At 47.2% G+C, this 21,726-nt stretch overlaps 1 protein-coding gene across 7 annotated transcripts in view; it reads right to left on the bottom strand.

The window, feature by feature from the left end:
• The window catches only part of lama2 (laminin, alpha 2), a 148,982-nt gene that overhangs the window by 3,930 nt on the left and 123,326 nt on the right, over positions 1 to 21,726 (bottom strand). For 3 of the 7 annotated variants that reach the window (XM_052523521.1, XM_052523524.1, XM_052523526.1), the window contains 26 exons: positions 20,565 to 20,676; positions 17,577 to 17,739; positions 16,552 to 16,762; positions 16,304 to 16,420; positions 15,781 to 15,944; positions 15,544 to 15,682; positions 14,795 to 14,897; positions 14,511 to 14,627; positions 13,897 to 14,079; positions 12,840 to 12,994; positions 12,178 to 12,321; positions 11,416 to 11,549; positions 11,058 to 11,217; positions 10,805 to 10,929; positions 10,445 to 10,607; positions 10,040 to 10,184; positions 9,757 to 9,895; positions 9,105 to 9,116; positions 8,279 to 8,399; positions 7,456 to 7,650; positions 5,643 to 5,794; positions 5,296 to 5,472; positions 3,099 to 3,306; positions 1,413 to 1,490; positions 661 to 773; positions 321 to 510 (listed from right to left, as the gene is read on the bottom strand). In XM_052523521.1, the coding sequence (XP_052379481.1) occupies positions 321 to 510; positions 661 to 773; positions 1,413 to 1,490; positions 3,099 to 3,306; positions 5,296 to 5,472; positions 5,643 to 5,794; positions 7,456 to 7,650; positions 8,279 to 8,399; positions 9,105 to 9,116; positions 9,757 to 9,895; positions 10,040 to 10,184; positions 10,445 to 10,607; positions 10,805 to 10,929; positions 11,058 to 11,217; positions 11,416 to 11,549; positions 12,178 to 12,321; positions 12,840 to 12,994; positions 13,897 to 14,079; positions 14,511 to 14,627; positions 14,795 to 14,897; positions 15,544 to 15,682; positions 15,781 to 15,944; positions 16,304 to 16,420; positions 16,552 to 16,762; positions 17,577 to 17,739; positions 20,565 to 20,676 (3,720 nt within the window). The remainder of the gene's footprint in view (positions 1 to 320; positions 511 to 660; positions 774 to 1,412; positions 1,491 to 3,098; positions 3,307 to 5,295; positions 5,473 to 5,642; positions 5,795 to 7,455; positions 7,651 to 8,278; positions 8,400 to 9,104; positions 9,117 to 9,756; positions 9,896 to 10,039; positions 10,185 to 10,444; positions 10,608 to 10,804; positions 10,930 to 11,057; positions 11,218 to 11,415; positions 11,550 to 12,177; positions 12,322 to 12,839; positions 12,995 to 13,896; positions 14,080 to 14,510; positions 14,628 to 14,794; positions 14,898 to 15,543; positions 15,683 to 15,780; positions 15,945 to 16,303; positions 16,421 to 16,551; positions 16,763 to 17,576; positions 17,740 to 20,564; positions 20,677 to 21,726) is intronic. The other 4 variants (XM_052523522.1, XM_052523525.1, XM_052523527.1 and 1 more) reach the window with 2 other exon arrangements.

Here is a 21,726-nt window from a genome sequence, read left to right as displayed (position 1 = left end):
AAAATCATTTTTCGGGAGGGGGGGGACAATAAGGACAACAACAATCTTTAATACACGATGAACATAAAGTACTGTAGTTTCTGGTTACTTTGCTTGCTTCCTGTTTTGGCCAATTAACTAGCCAGAGTGGTTTTATAGCCTCATTGTGACATAGAGTATTTAGCTGCCTGCTCTCACCATATAAACTCACTCAGTGAAGTAGACCCGATGGTAACTGCCTACAGACTCTGTACACCATGTTAGGGGTTATACATGACAATTCATATTGGCTTCATTGTTGCTATGAGGATTGTTTCACCAGCTGACTCGAGATCCCAGACCTTGTGCCAGTGTCCGTCGTTGATGATGCGTGGCACGCTGACCGAGGTGTTGCCGTGGCCCAGGTCGTAGCCGAGGTGGGCCATGCCCTCCTTCACCTGGACGGTGGCGAAGTCGGCGTGGTTGATCCTCGCCATGTAGAACACCAGGCCGGACTCTGCTGTGGTCCGCAGCTCAAACTCTATGATCAGTCTGCAAGCAAACAGATTCACAACACTCTCAGTCCAACATGACGTGAACAGATGTTACCCATGTCTTTGATAACATTACTACGTGTACGTTAGATAAGAAAAGGTCTCATTTGGGCTTTACTGTTATCAAAGCCATTCGAAGTCAACATACCTGTTCTTAACCTTGGTGTCATCGAATTCAAATGCAACATGGCTGTTTTTGGAGAGCCCAAACTGTTTGGCTTTCTCTAAGACCACTGGAGATGCCTCGGCAGCACAGGAAAGCTGTTGAAGTAGGGGCAGTAGCAGTCGTCTTAAAAACATTATATTAACATGATCTCATTCGCAGAGTGCATTAAGCGACAATGCAAACCTCCATTTAATATACAGTAGTTGACTTACTTTTTGTCTGAAGTGCTATTCTAACATGTGCCACTAGATGGAGCTAATGAAAAAGACATGGAGTTGCTATTATTAAGACCACCTGAAAATTGACATTTGTTTTTGAATCCGAATCACTTATTTTGTACACTTCTGTACATGAATACATTTCTATGCCATTTTCTTCTATATTTTTGTTTAGACACAAAGGCTCCCATTGCTTAAAAGGGTATTTATTTAACTTAAAGTCACTAGCCCGTTTATAAAGAAGAACTACTACAACCATATCGACTTACTTAGAAAGTACATCTCATCTAAGATAATCCCCACTGAAAGTAAAATGTCTGCTGCCAATACTAAGAATATGGACATGGAATGTATATTTCACATGAGCAACACATCTTCACACAGGCGGCTTGGTGTTGAAGGTCTTTTGCTGAAATCCAATGGGATGAAGGTTCAGCAGACACGTACTTAGACGGCTCGGGGGGGGTAAGAATGTGGACACGTAGGGAGAAGTGAGTGAGAAGAGTAGAGTGGTACCGGTGGGACTGTGACAGCACCGTGGTCAGGTTCCTCTGTGGCGTGGCTGAGCTCTGGAGGTACGACAGGGGGCGGGTCCTAAAGCAGCGGTGGGGGGGGGTGAAAGGGTTAAGCTGTGTTACACACTGCCAATTGGCTACAGCATTCGTGACACAGGCAGTCCACCAATCAGGCTGGGGCACTGATGTTGTGAATGGCAAAAGTCTGCACAGCAGGTAGCTAGAGGAACAGTGCTAGGGAAAGCATCACAGTAGTATTATAGAAATGCACATTGTTTCTGCAAGCCAAGAGAGCTATTACCAGTGACAATACTGTCGCAATCTATACATTTGCCTACGATGATGCATCCATGGATATGTATCATGAAAATATATGAGGAAAATACAGGTGGGGTAGGCCAATGCAAGGCAACTTGGTTAGATATGAGAGAGAGGACAGAGAGAGAGAGAGAGAGGACAGAGCGAGAGAGAGAGGACAGAGAGAGAGAGAGAGAGGACAGAGCGAGAGAGCGAGAGCGAGAGAGCGAGAGAGAGAGAGAGAGAGAGAGAGAGGACAGAGAGGACAGAGAGAGAGAGAGAGAGAGAGAGAGAGAGAGAGAGAGAGAGAGGACAGAGAGAGAGAGAGGACAGAGAGAGAGAGAGAGAGGACAGAGAGAGAGAGAGAGAGAGAGAGAGAGAGAGAGGACAGAGAGGACAGAGAGAGAGAGAGAGAGAGAGAGAGAGAGAGAGAGAGAGAGAGAGAGAGAGAGAGAGAGAGGAGAGAGAGAGAGAGAGAGAGAGGACAGAGAGAGAGAGAGGACAGAGAGAGAGAGAGAGAGGACAGAGAGAGAGAGAGAGAGAGAGAGAGAGAGAGAGGACAGAGAGAGGACAGAGAGGACAGAGAGGACAGAGAGAGAGAGAGAGAGAGAGAGGACAGAGAGGACAGAGAGAGCGCTGCTACACTACCTCAGCTGTCACCCAGAGAGGATATATTGAGCACAGGAGCTATAAGAAAGAGCCCTGTCAACACTGCAGCTTTACCTATAAAGCAGACCTAATGGATTGGAAAACGACCCATTCTTTATTCCAGCCACATCAACCTCTCTGATAGTGTATTTAGACTCAGGGCCAACCGGCCTGCCTGGCTGAGCATTGCTGGGGATGGATGTCAGCTCTGTATGACTCATGGGGAAAATGTATCACGCCATCATAGGGTGGGAAATTAGTAATTTAACCTGATACCCCTCAAGTGGGAGTGGGATATATCACTAGCCACTTTAAACAATGCTACCTAATATAATGTAATATAATGTTTACATACCCTACATTATTCATCTCATATGTATACGTATATACTGTACTCTATATCATCTACTGCATCTTTATGTAATACATGTATCACTAGCCACTTTAACTATGCCACTTTGTTTACATGCTCATCTCATATGTATATACTGCACTCAATACCATCTACTGTATCTTGCCTATGCCGCTCTGTACCATCACTTATTCATATATCTTTATGTACATATTCTTTATCCCCTTACACTTGTGTGTATACGACAGTAGTTTTGGAATTGTTAGTTAGATTACTTGTTGGTTATTACTGCATTGTCGGAACTAGAAGCACAAGCATTTCGCTACACTCACATTAACATCTGCTAACCATGTGTATGTGACAAATACAATTAGATTTGATTTGACCTACAGTGGGAGGTGGAGGGCTCTGTCTGGGTGTCGGGGTGGGTGGTGGTACAGCAGGAGCCTCAGGTTGGATCGGCTGGGACACATCTTCTCCCTTGGTCCCCTCCTCCTCTTCTTCTGGGAGGGGCAGCGGGGGAGGGGGAGGAGCCAGGTCGGGACACTGGCCGATTTCTGCGTTCTTAAAAGCCACGGGCTGGGAGAAGTCTGTGAGGCTGTAGGGCATAACCAAACGGTCAAGAAAACATACACACACAAATGCACAGACGTGCGCGTGCACACAGACACGCAGGGCGACACAGACACACAGACACGCAGGGTCACACAGACACACAGGGTAACACAGACACACAGGGTAACACAGACACACAGGGTAACACAGACACACAGGGTAACACAGACACACAGGCACGCAGGGCGACACAGACACACAGGCACACAGGGCGACACAGACACACAGACACGCAGGGCGACACAGACACACAGACACGCAGGGCGACACAGACACACAGACACACAGGGTGACACAGACACACAGGCACGCAGGGCGACACGGACACACAGACACGCAGGGCGACACAGACACACAGACACGTAGGGCGACACAGACACACAGGCACACAGGGCGACACAGACACGCAGGCACGCAGGGCGACACAGACACACAGACAAGCAGGGCGACACATACACACAGACACGCAGGTCGACACAGACACGCAGGGCGACACAGACACGCAGGGCGACACAGACACACAGACACGCAGGGCGACACAGACACACAGACACACAGGGCGACACAGACACGCAGACACACAGAGACGCAGACACACAGACACACAGAAACGCAGGGCGACACAGACACGCAGGGCGACACAGACACACAGACACGCAGGGCGACACAGACACACAAGCACGCAGGGCGACACAGACACACAGACACACAGACACGCAGACACACAGACACACAGGGCGACACAGACACACAGACACACAGACACGCAGGGCGACACAGACACGCAGGGCGACACAGACACACAGACACACAGGGCGACACAGACACACAGACACGCAGGGCGACACAGACACACAGACACGCAGGGCGACACAGACACACAGACACACAGACACGCAGGGTGACACAGACACACAGACACACAGGGTGACACAGACACACAGGCCGACACGGACACACAGACACGCAGGGCGACACAGACACACAGACACGTAGGGCGACACAGACACACAGGCACACAGGGCGACACAGACACACAGACACGCAGGGCGACACAGACACACAGACACGCAGGGCGACACAGACACGCAGGCACGCAGGGCGACACAGACACACAGACAAGCAGGGCGACACATACACACAGACACGCAGGGCGACACCGACACACAGACACGCAGGTCGACACAGACACACAGACACGCAGGGCGACACAGACACACAGACACGCAGGTCGACACAGACACACAGACACGCAGGGCGACACAGACACACAGACACGCAGGGCGACACAGACACACAGACACGCAGGGCGACACAGACACACAGACACACAGGGCGACACAGACACGCAGACACACAGAGACGCAGACACACAGACACACAGACACGCAGGGCGACACAGACACGCAGGGCGACACAGACACACAGACACGCAGGGAGACACAGACACACAAGCACGCAGGGCGACACAGACACACAGACACACAGACACGCAGACACACAGACACACAGGGCGACACAGACACACAGACACACAGACACGCAGGGCGACACAGACACGCAGGGCGACACAGACACACAGACACGCAGGGCAAGAAAGAGAGAGTGTGTAAATGGGTGATGATGGGGCTTGGCTATCAGTGTAATCAGTTGAATTATTATCATGGTTATCAGAAAGGACAGCCCCATTAAAGCCAACTAAATATGGGTCAAATGTGTTTAGCCCACTGGCGAGAGAGAAAGAGCGAGAGAGAGAGAGCACTGATTCCTAATGATAGGATTGTATTATCATCTGTAGAGAGAAACAGTTGAGTGACAGCATTTACAACCTCTTTAACTGGGAGAAACAAACTCGCCATGAAACAGCAACTACTGCCTTCCATCAATAATATCTACGATCAGGATAACGAATGGTGGTGGTAGATAGACATAGATGTACTAGGGCGATAACAGGAGATGGTGAGAGACGTACATAGTATTGATCATGAGGTTCCAGATGCAGCCTTCGAAGGGGTCGTTGGGTCTCTGGGAGCTGAGCTCTACATCAGGGGGGATACCCCCGATGAACAGTCTCTTGATGCCCATGGGTTGGTCGTTGGGAAGGGCCTGCTCCCTCTTCAGCTCCTCGTCCACCTGGACGGCAAACGACCTGGACAGAGAACCACGCAGGTCAGTGAGACACTTTGAGCCAGCTCGGGCTAAACATGAATGGCTGGGAACTCGTTTTTTTAAGACACCAGTTATTGTGCTGAACTGTTAGGACGCTGTTGTTCAGTGTATAGCAATACCAATGTGCGTGTGTCGGTGTGTGTTACGCACCTGCCGCCCAGTCTCTCGATGCGCAGTGTGTGTTCTCTCCCGTCGTGCAGGATGCCCTGGTCAGGCTTGCGGACCACCCTGCGTGGGCTGTGGCTGCCTGTGAACACCAACACCTCCAGGGACCCCTTGTTCAGCAACACGGCCAGGAAGGGCTGCAGGGGAAACGAGAGGAGATGAAAGGGGGAAGAACCACAACAACATCCAATCTCAATGACCAACACCACCTCAGGACAGACTCAGGGACACAGGGTTATACATGATGGCATTATCGCACATAAACACCATGGCTATTAAACAAGGGCTTTATGCGCTATCTGGGACAAGTCAGGACAGGCTTCATGTGCTATCTGGGACAAGTCAGGACAGGCTTTATGCGCTATCTGGGACAAGTCAGGACAGGCTTCATGTGCTATCTGGGACAAGTCAGGACAGGCTTTATGCGCTATCTGGGACAAGTCAGGAAGGCTTTATGCAATTAGAACTGTATACCCTTTGCCCAGAAACATGAACAAAAACAAATTCATGATGAAACCTCACAAACTTTGAGAACGGAAGTAAACTTCATGTAATTGCATAAATGATATGCTTTTCAACCCTGAGGGCCTATAGCATTTATGTAAGTCCTCTATTTCTCTACACGGCTTGATTCGATTCTGTCTGGGCAGAACTTCAGAGAAACTGCGTCCCTCTCTGAAACATACCAGGCAAGAAATAGATAGATTTACGTGCCTCTTGTTATGATTAAATTCTCTGTAATCAGTCCAGCGCGATGGTGAGCACATCCCTCGACAGCGTAGGAATTGCAGACTAGCATGCACAGAGGGAGTTTGCCTGGGGAGAGTGAGGAAGCGCCACCGTCACAATACCTCTGGTCTGATTCAGCACGCGCTCCTCCTGTCCCCCTGCGCAAATTGGCAGAATGAATGACGCGGACACGGAGACCCGGCGAGGCCGACTTGTACTCATTCGAAATGACATCCACTTCATTTACCAGGCCCTAATGATTTTCAAAGGTGACGGTCTGGACCTTTCCCGAGGGTTATCGTCGCATTGGACGTGATCCATCAGAGGCCTGTTGTATAATCTATTTCTTACTAACGGCACATGAAGGGGGAATGCTAGAGGTTAAACCCACTATCATTTCCTGCAGCCACGGGCCATAATTGATGTGCTGGCCCACAGAGGTCTGCAGGCAAAGAGAGAGGGAGAGATTGAGAGAGAGCGAGACGAAGAGTGCCCTAACAGAGACGCAGAAAGCCATATTTTAATCAAAGCCGTCGTTGCAAATCTCCCAAGCCTTTAGCCCTCTGTGAAAGATGATCAACTTTTGTTTGCTGTCGGGCGAAAGCATAATGATTACAGCTTACAGGCAATCCATCTCCTTTATCGTTCATTTAATAAGGAGCCGTGCACACAGCAGGAGTTGATTATCAATGTGCTGTTAGTTTTTCAAAGCAACTCAGCCAGACAGCACAGAGCCCCTTATTAAATTACAGAAATCTAGAAACACCTCCAACAACCACTCCAATTCTACTGGGAAATAGGATGCAATGACTTATAAAGAACAAGGAGGTGACATTATAGAGGACTAGGTGCCTAGTTAGGAGGCAGTGTGTGTGTGTGTGTGTGTGTGTGTGTGTGTGTGTGTGTGTGTGTGTGTGTGTGTGTGTGTGTGTGTGTGTGTGTGTGTGTGTGTGTGTGTGTGTGTGTGTGTGTGTGTGTGTGTGTGTGTGTGTGTGTGTGTGTGTGTGTGTGTGTGTGTGTGTGTGTGTGTGTGTGTGTGTGTGTGTGTGTGTCATCGTCCTCCTCTTACTTCCCCAGACTGCCTGCGTCTCCTCTTGGGGGGTTGGAACTGGGAACTGGCTCCATTGGTGCTCCCACTGCCAAACAGGATGATCCCCGTATCGCTCTTGGTTGCGAAGGACAGGCTGATCTCTGTGCCGACGTCGAAGGACATGGACCTCAGCTCCATGTGACCTGGTTTGGAGAAACTCACTGTGTGGAGGTTCTGTTGGGGAGAGTCCAAAGATCCCGGTCATTCCCAGCACAATCAATTGAGAGTCATCAGTCATTTTCAGGGTTCTTTTTTATCACCTGAATACTGTATAATTGTACAGTAATAGTATGAAGCCTGTTGCTTTCTTTATAATGTTCTTATCAATTTCAGACTTTTGTCAAACATAATAATGAACCTTCTTTGTTAAAGTACAGTTTGTTAGAGTACCACAGTGCATTTGCATCATCTGCCATTGACACAGGGTCCACGACAAATGAAAACGCTGAATTGAGCGTGAATTCTTGCATTGTTAAACTCTTTTGCGTTCCGTGTCTGTGGTGTCTGCATAAATATTGAAATATTCTTTCCCGAACAAAAATAACACTTTCAGAAGCAAGCGATTCCTCTTCTTTATGTGCCCTATCAATCTCTCCTTATTCCGCTTATTCTTTTTCAGTTTCTTCACTTCGGTTTTCTGACCTCACTCATTTATATTCTCCCTCGTGTTTTTTTTTTTCGAGGGATGTTCGGCAACGTGTCGGGCCATGTTTCGTGAGCAGGCCTCTAATGTGTAAGTAGTTAAAGGGGGCGGAGGAAAGAACAGGAGTATGAAAGAGGAGGAGGGCTCATATAAACTGACCTCCACAGCGCAGCCTTTGGTCAGGCCTGTGTAGTCGGAGCTGCTCAGCAGGTTATAGGGTGTTCTGGAAACCTCTATGTCTCTCATACATCCAGCATACCTCTTCTTGGTAACCTCTGACCTGCAAAGAGAAGAGAGCGCTATCTCCATTGCCGTTCTGACCTCCATTCTGTTCATTGTGGAAGTGCTGTCCTCCTCTCAGGAGCCAATGACTTTGAGACGTCGACCAAATTGAGACTGCGTTCACTCTACATGAATAAAGTCGGGCTTCTTTTTTTTTGAAGGTGTTTGAAGAACATTCCTTTGGCATACCTTTTATCTGGGGTTTATTCTAAATTAGACAATTAGATAGCAGCGGCTGCATAGCAGACGCAAATGCTACCGAAGAGTACCACATTGTTAAAAGTTCATTTCAAAATTTGCAACAAAAGTGCCAGCAAATTCCATTTCCATGAACATGCAAGACAAGTGGTGGGGGTGACAACACAGCAGCTATTGAATAAAAATGAGCTATTGAAGGGGCTATTAAAAAGGAGCTATTGAATAAAAAGGAGCATCCTGCTGGTCTTCAGAATTTAGTGCTCACGTTCAGTTGGACTAATATCTCAAACCTCCATTGAGAAATGGAGGGCTCTATACCGGCTCTATTCTGATGACCAGCTTGCTGCGTTAAAGCATTGACAACTTAAGAGCATATTGTTCTGAACTAAATGCATGGTAACTTGCATGGTAAAAGCCACGTTACAAGAGAGGCTTTAGAAAGTCAATGGGTATGCTGGTGCATGCCGAAAGGTGATACAGTAAACTTTAACAGTACGCGTTTTACCTTGACTTGATACTGTAAGAACAAAACATAAAAAGCATATGAGCGTTAGCACAGCGTACGAACCACAAATGAAACACTGTCAAAACAGGTAGACAGGAGTCACAATCACAAGTGAAGAAAGTACATTCAGTTCTCCCTGTGTGTGTTGAAAGGGCCTATAAAGGCCTTTAGAATATACCTTGGATGCTGCCGGAGACTGTAAAGGTCTAACATTCAACGTTCACAATGACAGATCTATATAACCCATTGCTAGCGTTCATGTTATCTATTGTTCGAGCTAAAACGGGAGCTGACACCAGAGAGGGCAGTGACAACGTGACACACTGACTCGAGGTCCGGCAGAAGACAGTGGTGTTCTAATGGAGACTGTCTGTCTGTCTGCCTGGCTGCCTACATCCCTTGTCAATCCTCAACTTTCATCGCCAAATGTGACAATATGAGAAGAATAGGAACAGGGGGTAACAGACTGTACAGTACTGAGTGTCTGAGCAAAGAACAGAGCAAAGGTGTAAAGACAAGCTATCCGAGGTGTACTTTAGTTTGTGTGTGTGTGTGTGCTGATGTGTGTGCATGTGTGTGGGTCCGCATCAAAAACAGACATGTAGCATAAGGCCCTACTGTGGAGGTGATCGACATCCTACAGAGTACATACCTGTAGTTTCCAATGGTTGGCAAACCCCCGAAGTAAATCCTCTCCCCCTCCTTGAGGTTGAGTCCGGTGGCAGAGCCTTGGGATGACACCACCAGCTTCTCCTCTTCATTGGTGTCTATGTCCACGATGGTCACCGTGGCTGGGGTGGAAGGAGGGTAAACGGCTGTTCCGCAAAAAGCTCTGATCAAGCTACCAAGGCTGTAAGGTTCTACAAACTACGCAGTCTCTACAAACGTCAGCTGGAGTGGAATGTTGTGCGTGTTATGATGAGTGTGAGGGTCACCTTGCTTCTTCACGCGGGCCATAGTGAAGGACTTCCACCTGCCGTCGTTGTGTCTCTTGATACTGAGCACCGAGCCGGTGCCTGAGCCCAGGTCAAAACTCACCTTCACTAGACCATCACTCAACTCAGCACTCATGAAGTCCTTCTGTCTCAGAGAGAGAGAGAGATAGAGATAGAGATAGAGATAGAGATAGAGATAGAGAGAGAGAGAGAGAGAGAGAGAGAGAGAGAGAGAGAGAGAGAGAGAGAGAGAGAGAGAGAGAGAGAGAGAGAGAGAGGGCATATTGAGTAACATTGATAACCGATCAAAATCTAACACACATTTCACCGTTTTCATCACTATTGAACTTGAAGCGTTTGCTAGTCCTCGTTACGAGACAGGTGTGTGTATATGAGTGAGGTTACCGTATCCTTGGTGGCAAAGTACATGAGCAGGGAGTCGGTGGAGAAGGAGCGGAACTTGAACATGACGGTGGAGACGTTGGGGTTCCATCTGGTGGGCCGGCTCACAGCAGCATAGCCCTCCCCATCAAACTGTACCGTCCCCTCTGTGTCTGATGGCTGGGGGCTGGAGAACACCCCCCCCCCCAAACACTCAGCGGCAATCACACAGCCAAGTGAACTTTTAGTGCATACAATAGTGTATGGTGAGTTTCTAGAGTAAAACATTTGTGAACGTTCACGAGATCGACAACAGAAGTGAACCGAGTCCGTACACTTACATTCATATCAGGTTCTCAATGTGATGTGAACATGCAGGCCTACCTAACCACACATCCTTTGCAGTCTCCTTCTCTCTCTCTGTAGTTCCACAGGCCAATAGGTTTGTTGTCCAGGTATGTCTCTCCCATACACCCGGAGAAAGTAGTCGTTTTGACCGCGTCCGCTTTCTGCAGGACAAACACTGATACATAAACAACGGTACGAATAAATCTGGCAAAAAAAGAAAGAAAGAAGCATCAAAGGACTAAATATGTAGCTCTGGGATAAACGTCTGTATGGCAAAAGGTGATACTACCTTCACACTGCCCAACATGCCGCCGACAAACAGGTAGGCATTCTGGTCCACATCCAGGATAGTATAGCCCTCAGGAGAAGTGCCACTCTTAGAGGTGGGCATGATGCCAGCTTTGGGACCCTCCAGTGCATGGACAGAGATAGTGCCATTGATTCCATTCCTTGGGACCAATACAGAAATGATCAGATGAGGAATTAAAACTTTGTGAACTTTTCAATGAGGAGAGCCTACCTGGCACAATCAATGTTAAACGAGGAACTAATGAATAAACTCATAGACGAATCCCTTTGAATAATCTTTGCTCTGGAAAAAAAGAAAGAAGATCTGGTGTAGAATATGTATAACAATGTCATTCTACCGTGAGGCCTCGATGCGATGCCAGTTGCCGTCGTTGATAGTCATGTCAGGGTACTCAACCTTGCCCACTCCAGAGCCCACGTCCCACAGGAAGTTGACCTTGCCCTTGCGCATCTCAATGGCCAGGAAGTCAATCTAGAGGCAGACAGATGACGAGCCAATAAGATGCAGCGCCGCAATCTCCTATCTGATACCATTACAGGTCCATTACCATTCTCTCTCTCTCTATGGGTCTAGGCTGCTGTAGTGTAGCACAGTGCAGGACACATTAGAATAGGATCCCGAGGAATTAAGAGTCACAGGAAAATCAGGAGAGGAGCAACAGGACTGTGATTTCCCCAGGGAAATCAGTGATGAAACCAGATGAAATAGTCTGATTTGAGCGGCCCGGTTAATTGCTGCGCTCGCTGTTGCAGTACATAGACGCAATATCACCCACTCTCTCCTGAGGATCTCACAGGGAAACAAATAACCTTTTATTATTTTCTCTTTTACTTTAACATGATTGGTATTTATCTTGCATGTTGAGAAATATCCACTGTGGAACGATTTCCAGTGAATTGGTCAACAACACATTACACATCCCAAGCTAGAGACAAGCCCAACCTAAACAGTGAGAAATGGCCCTAATAATGTCAAGTTCCACACACAAATGTATTAGTTGCCCAGAGGTTTACCATATTAGGGTTAAGTGATTTACTTAGTGATTGTATCCACAAACACACACATCCATCCCAGTGTGGTGCTATCTCCTCTGACTCACGTATTTGGCACTGCCCAGGTAGAAGAGTAGGTTGTCAGGGGAGGTGGTTTTCACATTCACAGTGATGGTGTTGTAACGACCTTTCTTGATTTCTGGTCGATAAGCACGGATACAGTCTCCCCCGGAGGACACGGACACTTTAATCTTTATACGGAGACACCACATGGATCTTTCACCAGACAGACTGAAAAGGCCCAACCCACTGGGCACACACTGGTTGAATCAACGTCATTTCAATGAAATGACAGTTGAACCAAAGTCGAATAGACGTTGAATTGACTTCTGTGCCCAGTGGGAAGAAACGTTCAGGAAAACACAACTGTGTAGTAACAGAAGTACACGTGCAAGAGCAACAATTTGTTATTTTACTCTTTTTGTACCGAAAAGAAAAGAAAAAAACACTTTATCAAAAAGCCTTGAGTGTAAGAGACTGTGTGTGGAGGAAGGAGCAGAAAACATTTTCTTTGATAGAATGTTCTTTGTTTTACAGAGGCTTCCCTCAACCTGTGGCGATGCATGTGCACCGCAGACTAAAGAGAACGAGTCGTAGATCATGGTTCCCGTGATGATGGCACAATTAGCCGAATGGCCGGCTTAGAAGCCACTGATCAACGCAGTGGAAACAGAGGAGGTGGGAACGAGAGAGGAGGAGTGTGACTCACAGAGTTGGCCTGCTTGCGCGCCTGGTTGATCAACTCTTTAATCTGAGAGATGTTCCTCTTCAAGTTGTCCTGCAACTCCTTGATGGGCTTCAGCTTATCCAGCAGTCGGTCTGCCTCGTCCTCCAGGTCTTTCACCTTGGCCCCCGCTGCATGGACTGACACACACACACACACACACACACACACACACACACACACACACACACACACACACACACACACACACACACACACACACACACACACACACACACACACACGCACACGCACACGCACACGCACAAGAACAAACGCACACAAGGGACGGACAGACACGCACACCAGGGTAGAGAGACGTCAGTCTAAAAACGCCAAAGATCGCACTTCCTTGCTTAAGTGCTCTAGAAATTCCAGAGCCACTGCTTTCTGTGAGCCAGGCCTATTAGTTAGAGATATCAGCGGAGAGATGGCAGCATCATAATCACTTATTGAAAGGTAAAGAGCTGAAAGCGGTTATGCAAAAGAATAGGATGACATCGTAAACGGCTTGCCACGCGCTCATAATTAGCCACCGGTAATCATTCCAAGGCATACATTAGGATAACAGGCGTAGTGAAGCTCTAAAATACACGTTTTAATCCCGTTGAAGTGAAACAAAGAGATGGAACGCTGAGGAAGACAGAACGAAAGGAAGAAAGAGCCATTTTCTTTTGTTACTATTTTTCCCGGCAGCTATGGTACAGCCCATGCAGCACTACTGGGTACTCTCTCTTGTCGTCATGCAGGAGCTTTAATCAGGTAATATGAAAGGTATACATACTTATTGCTGTTGGGGTTCAAAAGAAAAATGGGACAGAAAGAAAAACACATGTGAGGTACATAATTATACAATGCCATTGTGTGAGACAGAAATGAGCCAGAGTAATAGCTATCTACACTAAATTGAACCCAAAAACCCCCCCCGAACAAATGCATTTTAAGTCATGACTTGGCGCAGACACTACATTTATTATAGAGTAGATACTACAGCTATGGCTTGCCTACCCTTGAGAACTACAACACCCAGAGGATCTCTTACTGTTTTTTTCCGGGTCCTGGATCATGTTGTTGGCCTTGTTGACGTCATCCTCCAGCTTGCTGTAGTTCTTCTTCAGCCCCATCAGGCTCAGGTTCATGTCTCTCAGTCTGGCCAGAACATCGTTGGCTGTGTCGTTGGCATCCCCTGCCTTAGCCTTGGTGGCCTGGAGCTTGGCTGCGGTATCTGGACAACACAGTTGGTATCCAGTATGTAGTAATCTACATTTCTAGAGAGACTAGTAATCCAACATGGTACGGACTATCGGAGGTCGTCTGTCCTACATGATGTCTTAGCAGCCTTACAGAAAGCGTCACGTCAATTCTGCTGTCCACCTGTCAGATGATTTAAACACACCCCCCCCGCAGCCTCGGCTGCCTGATACCTTCCCATATTTAACCTGGACTGTGCCGCATTGACTTCTGTCACGGTGGATCTACAAGAGCGGGTGGCCTCTCACCTCCTAGCTACACCACTATCGATCCATTCTGTTCCAAACATCCTGGGCTCCGCCTGACAAAATTGCTCCAGCAGCAACACACATCAACCAGAAGTATTTCATTTGCAGCTTTCTTTTTAAACAAAGGTCATTCCCTACTGTTGTTCCGGTGGTTTACCATTGGGGATTGCGTTCAGCTTCCGTAGCGTATCGTCCAGATCCTTGAGCAAGCCCTTGTTCTTCAAGCCGCCAGCTTCCACCCTGGCCTGGAGACTGCCCACACTCTCAGCGTTCTCTGAAACACAAAGACGGTCCATTTGGGTTCCAAAACACATATCCACGCCAATTCTCCTCAGGAAAAACACAGCTCTTTGAAATATGTCTGGCACTTATTATCACAGTTGGTGGGTGTTGTATGGGGAGAGGATCAACGTGATTTTGTCTCAGTGGAACTGGGTTTACCTTTCACATCGTTCTCTAACTGCTTGGCTTCGTTCCACAGTTGAGCGCTCTTCCGAACAGAGTTCTTGGCGTTATCCTTCAAAGAGCCTTTGGGTCCTGATGCCTGTGTGTGTGTGTGTGCACCAAGTACGTTAAGCTTGAATATCAGAACAGTGCATTCTACAATGACCGAATAATGTAGTAGAAGAATTACATAGTGTACCTACAAAAATAAAATAGTACAAGATACTCATCTTGTACTACACAAACACTGTTTAATATAGAACGTATAATATATTTTATCAATAGAGAACCTTAGGTGCACATGACTTAAGATCGTAACTTAACACATTAAAGTGCATGAATTAATATTTTTTATATATTGTTACAGTACAGTAATAGTGTATGGAGAGGAAAAGCAGTGTTTTTGAACAGAGGACACACGGGCTGAGGAGCCTCTCAGCCAGCTGAGCCTCTCCCTCTCTCTTTCAGAGAGAAGAAGGGAAGAAGAAAGAGAGGGCGAACAGGTTTGTCGCCACTTCTGCTGGCTGCTGCTGCAAGAGGCAGAGTCATGATCATAAGGACGACAGTGCTGGAACTTTGATCTCTCCAGCGTTACAAATGGAAATGAATAAGGAAATGCAAAACGTTTAAATGCCAAATCTCTGCTGCTCAGCACATTAGAGAGAGAGGTCCTCTTCGAGTCCTTGCACGCACGCACGCACGCACGCACGCACGCACACACTCACACACACACTCACAGATCTCACCAGCTGAAGGGCCTCTGTCCCACGTGCCCTGGCCTGCTTTGCCTCCTTGTCAGCCTCCTCGATGAAGTCCTTGATGTTGCTGTACGCGTTGAACGCTGCCGTGGCATTAAAGGACAGGTTCTTGGCTTCCGCCAGGATGCTATGAGGAGACAGCAAGAGACTTGGTTAGGACACCAGCCAATACACGGTCTGTGATCCAGCCTCTGTGTCTGCCTGGGTATGTCTGTCTGTCTGTACCGGTCCAGTATGTTTGAGGACTCGTTGAGCTCAGCAGCGTGGTTCTCAGCGTCCTGCAGCAGGTCAGTCAGGGTGTTGCCACTCAGGCCCTGGGTCAGACGGCTCACCCTGTAGTCCAGCTGCTCATGGAGAGGACCCAGCTCATGCTCCATCTCCTCCAGATCCTACACACACACACAGAGAGAGACAGAGAGAGAGAGAGAGAGAGGGAGAGGGGAAGACAGAAAGACAGATGGACAGAGCAGGAGGGCAGCACAGGCAGACAGAAGAAAACAGAAAGAGAGAGAAAGAGGGAGAGAGATCAAGCTGAACCCCCTCGTTGATGCAGGTTGGACGTGCAGATGTACAAATGAAGTCCTGGACAGAAGAAAGGTCTACAGTAAAGTCCAATAGTGCTGCAGGCTACATCTGTCTGACATCACAACAGCAACCCAACAGAGTAAAGGTGTGTCTTCCTTCCACAATGGGCTTGACAGGCCTAATTGGAGTTGGGATACGTGTGTGAGCAAAAGAGTGTGTATACCTCAATCTCCTTATTGATGCTGTCTGAGAGACCATTAGCTTCAGCCAGAATGCGCTCTCCGTCTGCCAGCACGTCTTCAGTTCCTTTCTTCACTGAGCTCACAGCATCCCTCTTCCTCTGCAAACAGACAGACAAGAACAGTCAGCTCCAGTAACTTTACAGAAACAACCACCCACGTTGTGAGTGATGGTGCATACATCGCTATGGGATAGTTAGTATGTGTATCTATGTGTGACCAGGCTGCTGACTTCCAGGGTGGTGAGGTTCCGCTGGTTCTGTCCGGACAGGGCCCCAGCCTCCCTGCTCTTCCCCTGGGCGTCCTTCATCAGGGCCTGGGCGTCATCCAGCTTGGCCCGGTGGTCACCCATCTTCTCTGTCACCTCTGCCTTCAGGTCCTCCGTGGCCTGGTGTGGGTCCCCGAAGAGACGCTTCACCTTCTGGTACAGGGCCTCCGCCAGTCTGGAGAGAAAAATAGACAGAGGATGAGAGAGAGAGAAGCGTTTAGAGAAAAATAGACCGAGATTAAGAGAGAGAGAGAGAGAAGCGTTTAGAGAAAAATAGACCGAGATTAAGAGAGAGAGAGAGAGAGAGAAGCGTTTAGAGAAAAATAGACAGAGATAAAGAGAGAGAGAGAGAGAGAGAGAGAGAGAGAGAGAGAGAGAGAGAGAGAGAGAGGGCGATTGGGAAAGGGACAGGAAGAGGGGGAGAACACATCAGAGCACTGTATGGTGTGAGAAGGAGGTAAGATATTCTTTGTCTCTCCTTTCGGTCTTCTTCTCCTGACGCAGGATCAGACCAGCCACTAGATGTCACTCTTTCTTCTTGCGTGACTCTTCCAGACCTCAGCCAGAAGGAAGATGGTTGGATTAGAATAATATCCCTATCACCCACCTCAGGCCACTTTTAATTAGTTCATTAAGATTTTGCATAAGAAAAGTAAACTTTATTTATTCCGCTGAGATTTGCTGAAGATTATTTCTGGAATATAAAAAAATGGAGAAACAAAACGCACATGTGAAAGTTGGTACAGAATACCAGTATGTTTTTAAAGGGATCGCCTCTCTGTTTACTAGGATATGAAAGCATTCATTTAGCTGAGATTATGATGACCCAGGAAATGCAGGGGATGCCTTCCTAGAAATATGACACAGGAGTCATTCAGTGGTGTATAACATGTGTACGTATGACTGGATGGTTCCATCCCTGTGTGGACCATAATAGCTAGACATCTCTCATGCTATCTGTGATCTGAGGTTGACTAGTCAGGCCTTACCCCAGCTCCTCCTCTGAGATGTGCTTCTTGCCTCCCAGCTGGCGTTTGCGGAGCTCGGCTAACATGGTCTCGATCTCCTGGTGCATCTCGTTTAGGCTCTTCTCTGGAGCTCCATTCCTACTGCCCAGAGTCTCATTCAGCTCTTTAGCCTTGACCTTCAGAACTGGAGGATAGAGGACACGGGGAAGCCGTTCTCATTTTAACACACGCACATACACACTGCCATAAGGCCCAATTCTCCATCTCCTGATAGTGTCCTATACTGTCACCTCTAGCTGAAAGCCTGAGAACAGAATGTGTTGTAGAAATCAAACAGAGTTTGAGACATGTCTCCTCTCATCAAAACACACTGCTGCTGCTTTGACATGCCATGAAGATTACCATTATGTTGGAGGCAGACATCCAGACTGACTACCACATGTTAAAGTACAGAGAGAGAGAGACAGAGAGAGAGAGAGAGAGACAGAGACAGAGAGACAGAGACAGACAGACGGACAGAGAGAGAGAGAGACAGACAGGCAGAGATACAGAGAGAGAAAGAGAGAGAGAGAGAGAGAAAGAGAGAGAGAGGGAGACAGAGAGAGAGAGAGACAGAGAGAGAGAGAGAGAGAGAGAGACAGAGAGAGACAGAGAGACAGAGAGAGAGAGAGAGAGAGACAGAGAGAGACAGAGAGAGACAGAGAGAGACAGAGAGAGACAGAGAGAGACAGAGAGAGACAGAGACAGAGACAGAGACAGAGACAGAGAGAGAGAGACAGAGAGAGAGACAGAGAGAGAGACAGAGAGAGAGACAGAGAGAGAGAGAGACAGAGAGAGAGACAGAGAGAGAGACAGAGAGACAGACAGACAGACAGACAGACAGACAGACAGACAGACAGACAGACAGGTAGATAGGCAGACAGGTAGAGAGGCAGACAGGTAGAGAGGCAAACAGAAAGACAGAGACAGAGCAGGAGGGCAGCACAGGCAGACAGAAAAAAACAGAAAGAGAGAGAAAGAGGGAGAGAGATCAAGCTGAACCCCCTCGTTGATGAGAGAGAGGGGGGGGGGGATCTGAAAAGGCTGTGTGTCTGTTCGCTAGGCTGCTAACATCAAAGAGCCATGCTGAATCCACCCTGGCCTCTCAACCCGCCCAAAGGCCAGTTAGTTAGTACAGGAAGTGTGTACTACTTTTGACCGACACTAGATGCCACGATTAGCAATGAGCTCATGCTCATATGCGTGTCATGTGTGCACAGCCAAAGCTTTGTGTGCGTGTTCTCAGAGCACAGATGGATGAGCTACAGAAGCAGCTAGCTAGCGCCCAGATTAGATGAGCGGCTCAAAGGCAAGGCAGAACAAAGTGACTGACAACAAAAGCAGAAAAGTTTCACTTTTTTACATCCCATTCAATGGCAATTGGAGACTTCTTTTTAGGTTCAAAGACATTCAAATTCTGCTTGACAAAACAATGTACTTTAATCAAATGAATGTGGTCTTTGAAATCAAAAACCCAATCAGTTCAAAAGAGACGGGGAGAGAAGTTGCTCCGGCTGGGTTCTAATTAGAAAACAGATCATCAAATAAAAGATGAAGATGAGACGTAATTGTATGCGTTCCTTACATTCCTGAAGAGTTCCAACATAAACATTTCACGGCATTACAAAGACAAAATATATACCTATTAAAGGAGCCCGGTGAGGAATAATGACATACCATGTTTCAAAGGCAATTAAACACAAATGTTCCCGTGGATCGCATCATCAGATTGATTCGTTTACGAATGCATCAGCATGGGAAAAAAACTATCCAATCTCTTCCTGACCGCTTTCACGAGCTGCTCGATGTGCTTATGAAAATCTGTGGGGAAGTTAAGTGAGACATGCTCTGTGAATTTGACTTTCTGTGTGTTCATTGCTTTTTGGAAATCTTTCAGAAAAGACTTTTAATGTAAATGAGGATGGCATCTGTTAAGTGTGTCATTGCGCTCAATCAGTAGACATGTCAATAGCCCATTTGAACCAGTCCAATCCTGTGAAGGGTCAGAGACTGTGTTTGAGCTTCAGTGAAGGTTTGGGTGCATGTTTGTGTGTGTGTGTGTGTGAGTGTGTGTCTCTATGTGTGTGTGTGTGTCTCTATGTGTGTGTGTGTGTGTGTGTGTCTCAATGTGTGTGTGTGTCTCTATGTGTGTGTGTGTGTGTGTGTGTGTGTGTGTCTCTATGTGTGCGTGTGTGTATCTCTATGTGTGTGTGTGTGTGTGTGTGTGTGTGTGTGTGTGTGTGTGTGTGTGTGTGTGTGTGTGTGTGTGTGTGTGTGTGTGTGTGTGTGTGTGTGTGTGTGTGTGTGTGTGTGTGTGTGTGTGTGCGTGCGTGTGTGTGTGCGTGCGTGTGTAAATCACATCAAATTGTATTGGTCACATACACATATTTAGCAGAAGTTATTGCGGGTGTAGCGAAATGCTTGATGTCTATGTGCATGTGTATGTGTATGTGTATGTGTATGTGTATGTGTATGTGTGTGTGTGTGTGTGTGTGTGTGTGTGTGTGTGTGTGTGTGTGTGTGTGTGTGTCTATGTGTGCCGTATAGATCTGGCAGTGCCAGTCCCACCTGCTGTAGAGTGTGGAAATGTTCCCTGCTGACACTAATCACGTTGCCCACAGTGAGGAGCCACCACGTGCCAGTCCACTCTGATTATACCGCCTTCTCCAGACCCCATCCTCCATCCCTATTAATTAGGATATTACATGGCTCCACGGCAACAGCGACTAGGCCCTTTATCAACTGATTCATCTTCCAATTTCAACCCAGAGAGAATGTCACAGCACAGAGGCGCCTAATCACAGAGCCCAGGCACTAATTCCCTCAACATCCTGACCCTCCGGCCTTTACAACACTGAATTAGTACTCTGCTCTCAGACACTAAGCTAGCATTATGGCAGGAAAGTCATTTAGATTTAACCATTTTTTTATTTATTATGGGAGAATCTTATAGGAATGTAGACACAGTACCTTCTGCAGCCAGTAGGGTGTTCTTGACGAAAAGTTCCAGGTCTTCAGCTCGTTTGTGGATTCTATTAGCATCGTCACCTGTTTGCTCGCCGTCTGCCGACACTTTGGTCGCCTGAGCAAGAACACACACACACTCAATCAGTTGGATGGACATGAACTGATGGCGAGAGATAAACGAATCCAGGATGGGCCAGTGTTCTGTGTTCATTCAAGATGCACCCTTGATTGCCCGTTTCCAATCCTGAATCCCGTGGCCCTCAATGGTCTAACAATGGACAGCCTCAGAGTACCTGGTCAAACAAAGCTATTTCATAACCATCAGTCAGACCTTTCAGAAATGCTCTATAGATTAAAAGATAATGATTGAGGGATTCAAGCAGCCATAAATGGAATGAATGGTTGTATAAACATATTTTACTGCAAAAGCTGTTATGTTGTGACATAACCCCTTACCCCAAACAGTGCAGAATTATACCTTGCTGGAGGAAGAGGAGAAGGAAGGGGGGCAACATAAGGGGGGCAACATAAGCCCATGTAACCCAATATTGCAAGCTCTGATATTTCTAATATGTGAAATACAAGTACATTTACATTTACATTTAAGTCATTTAGCAGACGCTCTTATCCAGAGCGACTTACAAATTGGTGCATTCACCTTATGACATCCAGTAGAACAGTCACTTTACAATAGTGCATCTAAATCTTAAAGGGGGGAAGGATTACTTATCCTATCCTAGGTATCCTAAGTAGTTAATTGTCTGCCCTGCATACACAAACAAACATTAAAGCAGTTTGTGTCACGAACCTCGCTGAAGAGGGTGCCTCTTCCTGTTCGGGCGGGGCTCGGCGGTCGTCGTCACCGGCCTATTAGCTGCCATCGATTCCTTTTCCGTTTGTGTTGGTTAGTGGTTAATTGGGTACACCTGTTTTGTATTAGGGTTTGTTTGTAGGGTATTTAAGGGCACTAGGACCGCTGGGTATTTTGTGCGGGCTTGTTTTTTGTTACTCTGTGTTTGATGGTGTGATTTGTTTTCTTATCTTTATTCTCTGGTCTATTTTGTCCTGTTGTTTTGGACTAGCAACCTATATACGCCCTGTGCGTTGGCGTGATCATTTTTCGGTTGCATCAGTGTAATAAATTTGATAAACGACAGAACCCTGC

The sequence above is a fragment of the Oncorhynchus keta genome, chromosome 8, assembly GCF_023373465.1.
Source record: "Oncorhynchus keta strain PuntledgeMale-10-30-2019 chromosome 8, Oket_V2, whole genome shotgun sequence".
Classification (NCBI taxonomy): domain Eukaryota; kingdom Metazoa; phylum Chordata; class Actinopteri; order Salmoniformes; family Salmonidae; genus Oncorhynchus; species Oncorhynchus keta.
The sequence above is the reverse complement of the archived record's forward strand: the minus strand, read 5'-3'. Positions and strand labels throughout refer to the sequence as shown.